The 13,379-nt window shown below is 47.6% G+C and overlaps 1 protein-coding gene across 2 annotated transcripts in view; it reads right to left on the bottom strand.

Moving 5' to 3' along the window:
• The window catches only part of CCDC30 (coiled-coil domain containing 30), a 110,921-nt gene that overhangs the window by 21,803 nt on the left and 75,739 nt on the right, over positions 1-13,379 (bottom strand). For both annotated transcript variants that reach the window (XM_073656795.1, XM_073656796.1), the window contains 3 exons: positions 6,903-7,031; positions 4,399-4,535; positions 3,401-3,632 (listed from right to left, as the gene is read on the bottom strand). In XM_073656795.1, the coding sequence (XP_073512896.1) occupies positions 3,401-3,632; positions 4,399-4,535; positions 6,903-7,031 (498 nt within the window). The remainder of the gene's footprint in view (positions 1-3,400; positions 3,633-4,398; positions 4,536-6,902; positions 7,032-13,379) is intronic.

Here is a 13,379-nt window from a genome sequence, read left to right as displayed (position 1 = left end):
CTCTTCATCCGGTAATAATTTACACTGACCACAAGAACTTGGCTTACCTCCAGCATGCCCAGAGACTTAACCCGCGCCAAGCCCGGTGGTCCTTGTTTTTTGCTCGCTTTGATTTTGTTCTTCATTTTCGCCCGGCTGACAAAAACGTCAAAGCAGACGCCTTGTCCCGATCCTTTCTGGTGTCCGATCTCGAGGAAGAACCTAAACATATCGTCGATCCCGCCAGAGTAATGCAGGTGGCTCCCGTGAGTCTAAATCGTCTCCCTCCCGGTAAGACGTTTGTTTCAGTACCTGATCGGGAGAAGATCCTACACTGGGGCCATTCGTCTAAACTAGCTGGCCACGCCGGTCAGAAAAAGACCCTCCAGCTTATTGCCCGGCACTATTGGTGGCCTACCCTGCACAAGGACATAATAGACTTTGTTTCTGCCTGTGTGTCCTGCGCCCGCAACAAAGTCCCGAGACATCTGCCAGCCGGACGCCTCCTTCCGCTTCCTGTGCCTGCTGCCCCCTGGCAGCATATAGCAATGGACTTTATAACTGATCTCCCCGTCTCTGCCGGTTGTACGGTCATTTGGGTGGTCGCTGACCGCTTTTCCAAGATGGCTCACTTTATTCCCCTGCCAGGCCTTCCGTCTGCACCCGAGCTGGCTAAAGACTTTATCCGCCACATCTTCCGTCTTCATGGCCTGCCCCTCCACATCGTGTCGGATCGTGGGGTACAGTTCACCTCACGTTTCTGGAGAGCCACTTGTAAACTACTAGACGTCACCCTGGACTTCTCTTCCGCTTACCACCCACAGTCCAATGGTCAAGTGGAGCGGATCAATCAGAACCTGACCAGTTACCTCCGGCACTTCGTTAATGCCCACCATTCTGACTGGGTGGATCTCCTACCATGGGCCGAGTTCTCTTATAATAATCACGAGAGCGAATCCTCCTCCAAATCCCCGTTTTTTGTAGTCTTTGGTCAGCATCCTCGGATTCCTTTTCCTGTCTCCACCTCTGTGGACAACCCGGCTGCGGAATCTCTCGTTAGCAAATTTTCCTCCATATGGGAGAGTACCCGGTCCGCACTCCTTCTGTCATCCGAGCGTATGAAAAGACACGCTGACAAAAAACGCCTGGATCCTCCACAATTTCGTCCAGGAGATAAAGTCTGGCTCTCATCTAAATATGTTCGACTCAAGATACCTTCTTACAAGTTAGGGCCTCGGTTCATCGGTCCTCTGGAGGTCATCAGTCAGATCAACCCGGTGGCCTATAAATTGAAACTCCCGGCCAACTTACGGATCCCTAACTCCTTCCATGTATCTCTCCTCAAACCCGTGGTGCTTAACTCTTTTTCCAAGTCTACAGGTACGCCTCCTGCTCCGGTCTCTGCTGAGGACGAGTTTGAGGTAGAGAACATTCTTGCCACCAAAAGGGTAAGAGGAAAGACCTTTTTTCTGGTAGATTGGAAGGGGTTTGGTCCTGAGGAGAGAACGTGGGAGCCCCGGGAGAACATCCATGCCCCTCTCATCCTAGCTAAATTTCTATCTGGCCTAAAAAAGGGGGGGCCTAAAGGGGGGGGTACTGTAGTGCCGGCGTCCCTGCCCTCTGCTAGGCAGGGACGCTGTTCCCCTCACCGCTCTGCTCCGTGCCCGGCGTCCCTCTCCCGCTCTGCTGGCAGCGCGCGCTCCTTCCCGGCCACTGTGCTTAGGGCGCGCGCGCGCGCCCTCCCTCCCTCTTAAAGGGGCCGCGCGCGCCGTCCTAAGGAGTCCCCGGCCAATGGCCGGAGGACTTTACCATATATAAGGCACCTCCTCCAAAATGGAGGTGCCCGAGCAATGTTGTTGCACCGTTCTACTCTGCTTCAGCCCTCAGGTCCTGTTGCCAGTTACCTGCCAGTTACCTGCCAGATTCCTGCCAGCTTGCTGTCCTAATCCTGCCTGCTTTCCTGTTACCTGCCTGCCTGCCTGAGGTCCGACGGTCTGCCTTACAACTCCGGTCAGTCTGTCTAAGGACCAACTTGCCCGCTCACCTGGGAGCGCACATCAGCTACCTGCCTGCTTGCCTGAGGTCCGACGGTCTGCCTTACAACTCCGGTCAGTCTGTCTATGGACCAGCTTGCCCGCTCACCTGGGAGCGCTTCTCCGCTACCTGCCTGCTTGCCTGCCCGGAGGCTCCGCTGTCACGTGCTGTGACCACCAGCTATCTCAGACTCTTGCCCGCTCACCTGGGAGCGCTTCTCCGCTACCTGCCTGCTTGCCGGCCCGGAGGCTCCGCTGTCACGTGCTGTGACCACCAGCTATTCCAGACTCTTGCCCGCTCACCTGGGAGCGCTTCTCCGCTACCTGCCTGCTTGCCTGCCCGGGGGTTCCGCTGTCACGTGCTGGGACCACCAGCTATTCCAGAGACTCTTGCCCGCTCACCTGGGAGCGCTTCTCCGCTACCTGCCTGCTTGCCTACCTGGAGGCTCCGCCGTCACGTGCTGTGACCACCTGCTATTCCAGAGACTCTCGCTTGCTCACCTGGGAGCACACATCCTCCATCTGCCTTGCTAGCCTACCTGGAGGTTCAGCCATCACAGGTCGTACCTACCCTTTACCTAGAGACTGCCCCGGTCACTTGCCGTGACCTCCAGCCCGTTCTTCCAGAGACTGCCCTGATCACTTGCCGTGACCTCCTGCCCGTACACCCAGAGACTGTCCCGGTCACCTGCTGTGACTGCCTGCCTGGTCGCCACCCGCTCCCTTACAAGGACCGCTCCCTTGTATAGTAGCCTAGAGGTTCCGCCTCCCAGACCCGTTACAACCATATTGTTCTTCCTGGTAGTTGGGACCTGAATTTGATCACATGGATGACAAGTAGAGTTGAGCAAAAAGAGTCACAATACCTTGGTCCGATGGCCAAGTTGGTAGTCCGTGTCTTCCAGACGAGAGCCCTGAGAGCCTCCTCCTACTTGCTGACCAACAACCTTCGGATTAGTAGGCTTAGCGTGATGTCACAATGAAGTCACACCAGACCTACTAATCATAAGAAGAGCAGGTGATGCCGGGAGGTATGAAGAGGTTTGCAGGGTTCTGGTCTGCTGGCCATGGACTAATGACCTGGCTGCTGGGCCAGGATCCTGCAAATCTTTTTGCTCAGCTCTAATCACAAACCTTGCTCCTTAATGTCCGTGACAATCTTGGGTCCCACAAAAGGCTGAATGTTGTCACCTGCTGGACTTACGTACTATCCCCTGGCAGTTGTTGGAACATATTTGGGCATATACCTCCAGTTTACATTGTAGCATGCCATGGACTGACCACAATTGTACCCTCTGGTTCAGCAATGACGGCAGCTGAAGTGTCCATCTTGTCACTAATACAAGTGTACCAGCTAAATCAAATCTAAAGATTTGGGACTCCTTTACCTCCGTTCCATTTGCCACATTTGGTGGTTTGGACACTTGATCCTCCAATCTGGAAATTTGCTGCTTAAGTCGTGAATTGTCCTCTCTTCTGGACTGCAGATCTTGTCGGGCGGTGGTCACCTCCTGTCTAAGCTGCAGGTTCTCATCTCGCAGGCTCCTCACTTCCTCCATCTCCTCGTGGAACTGTCTTTGGAGAATTTCGCACTTCTTCTTGTGCTCAGAGAGTGCGGAACTGTAAAAAATGAAGAAGACATTGAATTAGTAAGAAGAGAACAGTCACCAAATTCATTCATCCAATTCTTTGGAACTTCCAGGGTCATAAAAATCACAAATTCTCCAGCTGAGAGTATAAAGCCGGCCAAAACCATTTCTCTTAATTCCACCAAAGACATGTCCGCCAGGGTCAGTGTATATTTCTATTTGGGGAGAGGGATGTATGTTCCAACCTAGTCTCCTCTATCAGTAGCAAGAATAGGACAGGGCAGATTAAGATCCAACCCCGATCCTTAGTTCTCCTAATATCAGGGGAGAGCTTGTACATTCCCATATACATTACAGCACTCCAGCTGTTGGAAAACTACAACTCCCAAGAGGTGTAGCCACTTATAGACTGTCAGAGCACGATGGGAGTTGTAGTTACACAACACGAGGCGTTCTCAGCGTTCTGATCTCGGCATTAAATAATTGTCTGAACTCAACTTTAGCCTTCAAAAATCTAGTTTTTGGAATTTTGTGGAGGACACGTGGTGTTTTTACCATCACCTATATGGTATTCTGGTGACTGCCCCTCCATATCCTAAAGGCCAAAAGCCACCAAAATAATACATTTTTTTCTTGATGGCTAAAAGACCCCCAACCATATATAAGTAATGCCGCTGCTGTGAAGTTTTACCCTAGTGACATCCAGCTGCTCAAAGTGTCCGACTACAATGACCAGGAGCAGAGAGTAGAGAAATCCCTAGATGTGTATATATATATATATATATATATAAAATCACCTCACAGCTTCTCTCTCCATTTCCAGAGTCTTGATCTTGTCCTGTAATTCCTGATACGTCTGCTTCACGTCACCCAAGGATTTCTGGTCATTTATCTGCATCTGCAACTTTTTACACTGACCTTGAAGCTCAGCTACCTAAGAGACATACAAATTACACACAACATACAGTCAGTGCCATGTTTATACAGACCATCAACAACTGGGCAGAAACCCTGAGAAAGCTGGGTGGTGACAACAATTTATATATATATAGATCCCAGTTAAGAGCTTCTCACCTAGCCAAATCAGATCTCATACTTTGCACTGATGAGGGGCAACATCTCGAAACACTGTGTCTACAAATTGAGATTCCGGTTTTGCTTTTATCCTAAGTCATATGACAAGGCTCGTTAAAGGGTCGATATTGACTTTTAGGATTGCTACTTCCAATAGGTGACACTAGAGTTCAAGTCCTCTTCCTCTCTGAAGAGGAAGTTTGCATATTTAATTTCCCAGAGGAGTATGCATTGTGTATAAGTCTCCTCATTCTGACATGTCAGGCCTGGCTTGTCATTCTCTACATGGAGAAATGTTACCCCTTAGATCTCTGTCCTGAGCCTCTCACCTAGCCAAATCAGATCTCATACTTTGCACTGACGAGGGGCAGTATCACGAAACACTGTGTCTGCAAATTGGGATTTTGGTTTGGCTTTTATCTTAAGTCATATGACAAGGCTCGTTAAAGGGTCGATATTGACTAGGATTGCTACTTCCAATAGGTGGAGCTAGAGTTCAAGTCCTCTTCCTCTCTGAAGAGGCAATTTGCATATTTAATTTCCCAGAGGAGTATGCATGGTGTATAAGTCTCCCCATTCTGACATGCCAGGCTTGGCTTGTCACTCTCCACATGGAGAAACGTTACCCCTTAGATCTCAGTCCAGAGCCTCTCACCTAGCCAAATCAGATCTCATACTTTGTTCTGACAAGGTGCAATTCCCCAAAACACTGTGTCTGCAAACTGGGATTCTGGTTTGGCTTTTATCCTGTCATATGACAAGGCTCGTTAGAGAGTCGATATTGACTTTCAGGATTGCTGCTTCTAATAGGTGGCGCTAGAGCTCAAGTCCTCTTCCTCTCTGAAGAGGCAATTTAAATACTGAACAGAACATTTAAAAGATGAGTCCACACGTTGTCCTCTTGTGCCCCAGTATGGATACGCCTTAAATGATTGACTCCAACTCCTGCGTCCTGCATTTGCAGAGGAGAGGTGTCTAGGTGTAGTATGTCGCTCTTTATTCACTTTGGGAGATGTGGAAAGAGCCAAGTGCATTCACATGAGTGTTTCCAGATCTCCCACAGAGACATGGGAGAGTGACCATCCATGTGTAGCCACCTCTCCTCTACACACTGAGTGCACTGGTCCCCCATTTTGATCAAGGTAATCAGACGAAAGAAAACAACATTTTGAACCAGTCCAATCTATATCGCTTAAATTTTTATGGTGAAATGAAAAAAAAATGTATGGCTCGTTCACACATTGCATTTTTTCCGTTTGTTTTTTTTTACCACGTGATTTGAAGCGGTTTCATATCTGTAGCATGTCAATTCTTTCAGTGTTTTTCAGCCAATCTAAAAAATGGGGAAAAAAGCACATAAAAAAGTGCTTTTTATATGCAGGTTTTTTTCTGCCAAAATATACATTTTTGGTGCAGAAATGCCTGTTGCAGATGCACTTTAAAAAAAAGTTTATGTCTGCTAAGCAGATTCTTCTATAAGCAATAAATGTATAACTTTGGGACCCTCACCAGGCCTGAGACCGGAGGGTCTAAACTCCTGTGTGAATGGTACTGTAGACACATATGCACAAAATCGCTCTGCTCACAAGACGGACTTTGGGACCCCCATGAATTCCATAGAATTTAATAAATTGGTGGTCACACATGTAAACTACAGCTCCATTCACATAATGGATTTTAGGACCCCCACCAGACCCATAGATATGAACGCAGTGGTAGTCCTGAATGCATCGGACCAGACCAGGCCACCAGCAATAAACGTATTTAGAGGGCAAGCCCTTTTATTAAAGCATCACCCCTGTGTTTTGGGCTTTTTCAGCGCTGGAGTGGTGCTTCTAATGTAAGGTTCCTGCCCCGTTTACACTTGCTCTCCGACGGCGTCACTTTTTATCGGCGCCAACTTGTCACCGCAACTTCTGATTGGCTGAAAGTGAGAAGTTACGTCACAAGCTTTCAATGCAAGTCTATGGGAGCTAGAACGAAGAGTCGAGTTGTAACCTCCGGCTCATCCAGCAAACACTGGAGCGATCCGGCAGGTCACAGCCTGCAGGAAACCGACCAGAGCGGCGACGATAGAAGGGGAAGATGGCGGCAGGTAAGTATAAGACTAGGGATGGGACCTTACATTACAAACATCACTCCAGCAGTAAAATATAAAAAAAAGCGATGGAGTGGTGTTGAAACTGATGATTTCCCAGCAGATTAGGTGCAGGACAGTCGCACTCACCTTATTGTCTAGAAGATGTTTCTCTCTCCCCAGTTGTTCATTTTTCACTTGTAAATTGTGATTTTCTTGTTCTTTGCTCTTCTTGTTCTTGTTCACTTCCTTCAATTTTATTTTCAAAACCTCCAGCTCCTAATAAATGAAAATTACAAAAAAAACTGCACTATAATCATCTTCTCATAAAAGTGGAGGTTTGCTTTAAAGGCATTGCTCAGCTTAGAAAACTCATTTTCATACACACTATCATTAGTATAAGGCCACGTTCACACGTTCAGTATTTGGTCAGTATTTTACCTCAGTATTTGTAAGCCAAAACCAGGAGTGGGTGATACATACAGAAGTAGTGACGTGTTTCTATTATACTTTTCCTCCGATTGTTCCTCTCCTGGTTTTGGCTTCCAAATACTGATGTAAAAATACTGAACGTGTGAACATGGCCTAATCCTGAGTTAGTAGAAGGGTCTTCTGTTCAGGATCCAGAATGGAGAGTGGTTACAGAGAGCGTCCCAGTCTCTGGAGGACCAATCATCTCCTACATTACAGTGAAATAAAGGGGCATTGTGTAATGCTTTATTTCTCATGTGGTGGCGCTGTAGGGAAACAGAAAACTTAAAGAAGACCTCCCATTAAGTTTTTTATCCACTAAATGTGTGCATAAGTAATACTTTGTCTATGTTTTAGACTATGGAATTATTAATTCAGACATGCCTTGATCACACCCATCCTCAAAAAGCCCTCCCTTGACCCATCCTGTGTGTCTAGCTATCGCCCCATATCACTTCTCCCCTATGCCTCCAAACTACTGGAATATGTCCATCCTGAACTGTCCTCCACCTCTCCTCCTGCTCCCTCTTTGACAGCTTACTATCTGCCTTCCAACCGCATCACTCCACTGAAACGGCCCTGACTAAAGTCACCAGCGATCTACTAACCGCCAAATCCAAGCGTCACTACTCTGTCCTCCTCCTCCTGGACCTGTCATCTGCCTTGGCACAGTGGACCATTTCCTCTTACCACAGACTCTCTCATCTCTCGGCATCACAGACTTGGCCCTAGCTTGGATCTCCTCATACCTAACAGACAGGACATTCAGTGTCTCCCACTCACACACCACCTCCTCATCTCACCCCCTATCTGTCAGTGTCCCCCAAGGTTCAGTCCTAGGACCCCTACTCTTCTCCATCTACACCTTCGGCCTAGGAAAGCTCAGAGTCTCACGGCTTTCAGTATCACCTCTATGCTGATGACACACAGATCTACCTCTCTGGACCTGATATCTCCTCCTTACTAACCAAAATCCCACAATGTCTGTCTGCTATTTCATCCTTCTTCTCTGCTAGATTCCTAAAGCTTAACAAGGATAAAACCGAATTCATCATCTCACTCAACCCCCCCATCTGACCTATCTATCAAAGTCAATGGCTGCTCACTCTCCCCAGTCCCACAATCTCGCTGCCTCAGGGTAACCCTGGACTCTGATCTGTCTTTCAAACGTCGAATCCAAGTCCTCTCCACCTCCTGCCGACTCCAACTCAAAAAATCTCCCGGATCCGCACATTCCTCAACTACGAATCTGCAAAACACTAGTGCACGCCCTCATCATCTCCCGCCTCGACTACTGCAACCTCCTGCTCTGTGGCCTCCCTTCTAACACTCTAGCACCCCTCCAATCTATCATAAACTGCTGCCCGACTAATCCACCTGTCTCCCGCTATTCCCCGGCCTCTCCTCTCTGTCAATCCCTTCACTGGCTCCCCATTGCTCAGAGACTCCAGTTCAAAACCCTAACCATGGCATACAAAGCCATCCACATCACGTCTCCTCCATATATCTGTGACCTAGTCTCCCAGTACCTGCACACAACCTCCGATTCTCACAAGATCTCCTGCTCTACTCTCCTCGTATCTCCTCTTCCCACAATCGCATACAAGATTTCTCCCGTGCATCCCCCCTACTCTGGAACTCTCTACCCCAACACATCAGACTCTCGCCCACCGTGGAAATCTTCAAAAGGAACCTGAAGACCCACCTCTTCCGACAAGCCTACAACCTGCAGTAACCACCGCTCCACCATACCGCTGCACGACCAGCTCTACCCTCACCTACTGTATCCTCACCCATCCCCTGTAGACTGTGAGCCCTCACAGGCAGGGTCTTCGCCTCTCCTCCTGTACCAGTCGCCGACTTGCATTGTTCAAAATTTATTGTAATTGTTTGTGCTATGTATATCCCTTTTCACATGTAAAGCGCCATGGAATAAATGGCGCTATAATAATAAATAATAATAATAACTATTAAGTCATTCATGTTATTTGACAGATGGAAAATCTGTATTTGGAGTTTTTCAATAAAAATTATTTGTTTTAAAAAAAATATACCGTATATTCCGGCGTATAAGACGACTTTTGAAGACTGAAAAATCTTCTGTCTAGTCTGGGGTCGTCTTATACGCCGGTAATGCTTTTAAACTTTCAGAAATTGACATGCGGGGATACTCTGGGGGTGTTAATAAGCTGCCGTGGCCGTATCCCTGCCATGTCGGAGTTAATATAAGGTGGAGGGAGTTAAAATACGGCGGCGGTAGGTCCAGACAGTCAGCGCTTCTGTGCTGAAACGGACACATCGCTGCGTATTCCCAGCTCCGGACACAGCGCAGGGCTTCTGTGCCGACAGCTTTCACTTGTCACAGAAGCGCTGCGCTGTGTCCGGAGCAGGGAAGTTCGCATTGCTTCTGTGACAATATATGAAAAGCCGGCAATTCAGCAGCGGCATAAGCCGGCACCCGACAATTTAGAATAGAAAGAATAGAGCTTCACACATAGATTAGATAGATAGAAACATGTCAGTCACATATATATGAAGTACAGTGACAGTATTGCTTACTGTACTTGTCATTTAGTGTAAAGGATTTATTAAAACAAATAATAGTGTTTTCATGCACTGTCTCTTTAAAAAAGCCGGCCGGCAATTCAGCAGCGGTACCCGACAATTTATAACAGACAGAATAGAGCTTCACACATAGATTAGATAGATAGAAACATGTCAGTCACATATATATGAAGTACAGTGATAGTGTTGGTTACTGTACTTGTCATTTTAGTATTAAAATAAAGGATTTATTATTAAAAAAATTGGCGTGGGGTTCCCCTTAATTTTAGGCTCTAGCGGAGGTTAAGCAGACGGCTGGGGCAGATGTTTGAAGCCTGGGAAGGGGGTAATACCCACGGAGCTTCCCAGGCTACTAATATCAGCCCCCAGCTGAATACCTAGTCTTTACTAGCTATTAAAATGGGGGACCCCCCCAAAAAAATGACGTGGGGTCCCCCCTAATTTAATAGCTAGCAAAGGCTAGGCAGACAGCTGGGGGCTGATATTAATAGCCCAGGAAGGGAGCCATGAATATTGGCCCCCTCCCAGGCTAGAAACACCAGCCGTCAGCCGCCCCAGAAATGGCGCATCCATAGGATGCGCCAATTCTGGCACTTAGCCTCGCTCTTCCACACTGCCCTGGTGCGGTGGCAGGGGGTAATAGGGTTGGGGTTGATGTCAGCTTATAATGCCAGCTGACATCAAGCCCAGGTTAGTAATGGAGAGGCGTCTATAAGACACCCCCATTACTAACCCCATAGTCAAAGTTAAAAAAAACACAAACACCCAGAATAAAGTCCTTTAATTGAAATAAAGACACAATTCTTTATTGTTCTAAATTAAACCATACTTACCGTCACGCCCATTCCAGCTGAAGCCAACGATCTCCTGCAATAAAAGAAAAATAATAAACCAACCTCATCCTTACCTTTCCATGGCTCCCAGGACCGGTCCAGCTCTGCTACATCGAGATGACAGGCTGGACCGCAGCAGAACGCTGCCATCCAGCCTCTCATCCCGCAGACACTGAGAAGCGCAGGCATGCTTGCGCTCTGCAGTGTCTGGCTGTGACGGCATCCAGATGAGCCGACAATGAACTCAGCTCACCTCCTGGACGTCCGTCACTGACAGCGTGGGAAACTTCTACTGCGCATGCGGGGAGCAGGAGAATTTTCCCACGCTGTCAGTGACGTGCATGAGGTGAGCCGAGTTCATTGGACATGATCTCGGCTCATCTGGATGCCGTCACAGTCAGACACTGAGGAGCACAAGCATGCCTGCGCTTCTCAGTGTCTGCCGCATGGCAAGCTGAACGGCAGCGTTCTGCTGCGGTGCAGCCTGTCATGTGAATGTAGCAGAGCTGGACCGGTCCTGGGAACCATGGAGAGGTAAGGATGAGGTTGCTTTATTATTTTACTTTTATTGCAGGAGATCGTTGGCTTCAGCTGGAATGGGCGTGATGGTAAGTATGGTTTAATTTAGAACATTAAAAAATTGTGTCTTTATTTCAATTAAAGGACTTTATTCTGGGTGTTGTGTTTTTTTTAATTACTTTACTAGAAATTCATGGCGGTCATGTCTAATATTGGCGTGACCCCATGAATTTCGGGCTTAGGGCCAGCTGATAATGCCAAGCTGGCCCTAACCCCTTTATTACCCAGTGAGCCACCGCACCAGGGCCCTGGATGAGTTGGGTACAGCGCCAGAAGATGGCGCTTCTATGAACGCGCCATTTTCCGGGGTGGCTGCGGACTGCAATTTGCAGCGGGGGGGGCCCAGAAAGCTTGGGTCTCCCTGCGCTGCAGATTCCAGCCCCCAGCTGCCTAGTTGTACCTGGCTGGACACAAAAATAGGGCGAAGCCCCACGTCTTTTTTTTTTAATTATTTCATGAAATAATTAAAAAAAAAAGGGCTTCCCTATATTGTTGTGTCCGGCCAGGTACAAATAGGCAGCTGGTGGTTGGGGGCAGCCCGTTCCTGCCTGCTGTACCTGGCTGGACACAAAAATATGGCGAAGCCCACGTCAACATTTTTGGGAAAAATTAATTACAAAATTAATAATAATTTAGGGACTGCATCTTTATTAACCCCTCAATTGTCATTTAGTGTTAAAATAAAGGATTTTTTAAAAAGAAAATTGGCGTGGGATCCACCATCATTATAGTCTCTAGGGGAGGTTAAGCAGACGGCTGGGGCAGATGTTTGAAGTCTGGGAAGGGGGTAATACCCACGGAGCTTCCCAGGCTACTAATATCAGCCCCCAGCTGAATACCTAGCCTTTATTAGCTATTAGAATGGGGGACCCCCCCAAAAAATGACGTGGGGTCCCCCCTATTTTAATATGTTTATGAGTGACAGTTTTCCTGCTATATACCTGCATGTCATAAGAATTTAAATTAAAAAAGGACAATGTTAAATTCAAATCTGTTTTTTTTTAATTTTTACCGGTGTTTGGTATGCGTTGGAAAAGGGGTAGTCTTATACGGTGAATATATCCTAAACTCTATATTTTAACAGGAAAGTAGGGGGGTCGTCTTATACACCAGGTCGTCTTATACGCCGGAATATACGGTATATGTATATAAGTGCATGTAGTGTGAGTATATTAATTTGCTCACCTACTGCCACTTTTTTTCAGGATCCAGCGCCGTTCTGCTTCTCTTCTCAGTGACGTCACTGTAATTCTGACAAGCCGGTTCACACATAAAGTCTCTTTTACAATGTAAGTCTATGGGGCGTTGCTCTGATCCTCTATTGACTTAAATTGTAAAAGCCAATTCTGGGTCACGCAGAGTCCAGCGTGTCCCGGAGAGTCTGGAGAGCGGTGACGTCACTGAGAAGAGGAGGAGACCACAGCTGGACACCGGAGAGAGCGGTGATAGGCGAATATACTCACTACATTACATGCATATACACACATTTAATGAATAAAAAAACTTAATGGGTGTGCTTCTTTAAAGGGATTGGCTACTACTCTTTTATTGATGCCTATCCTGATAGGGGGAAGTCTGACACCCCCGCTAATCAGCTGTTATCGGCGCCAGAAGTTATTGGATGCTGCCGGAACACAACAGCACCATAATTTCTATAGTGGTCATGGCTGGGTATTGCTGATCTACCCACTATTTAATTGAATAAGGGGTGAATCTGTAGTACCCGCCCGCAGCCTCTATATTTTTGACTGCTGTGTCCTGGCAGCATCCAGTAACTTCCGCCGGTGACAGCTGATTAGTGGGGTTGTCATGTGTCGCACCCCCACTAATCAGATATTGATGTCCCCTCCTTTATCAGAATCAGGACTCACCAGCAACAATCCACAGAGGAATCTGATAACACACACAGGCCATGGACAACGCCCGACACCGAACCCACACCCTGATTGTATCTAGACCTGCACAGGATCCATATTGTGCAATTACAGAGTATACGGAATGTTGCCAGCCGTCCGTGGAGAACAGACATGTCGGCGGGTGCGAATAATACTGCAATCACGTCTGATCCTGCCCCGTACATGTCCTCCATGTGTGATAGAAAGGATTACGTATAATTAGGTGTGGTAATGACAGTTTCCCCGTTTAATCACCACTTTCATCACCTTGTGTGGTAGAGGTC

This window comes from Phyllobates terribilis, unplaced genomic scaffold (genome assembly GCF_046119375.1).
Source record: "Phyllobates terribilis strain yellow unplaced genomic scaffold, ASM4611937v1 Scaffold_12__6_contigs__length_324123572, whole genome shotgun sequence".
Lineage (NCBI taxonomy): Eukaryota > Metazoa > Chordata > Amphibia > Anura > Dendrobatidae > Phyllobates > Phyllobates terribilis.
Note: the sequence above shows the minus strand (reverse complement) of the source record. Positions and strands in the feature narration are given on the sequence as shown.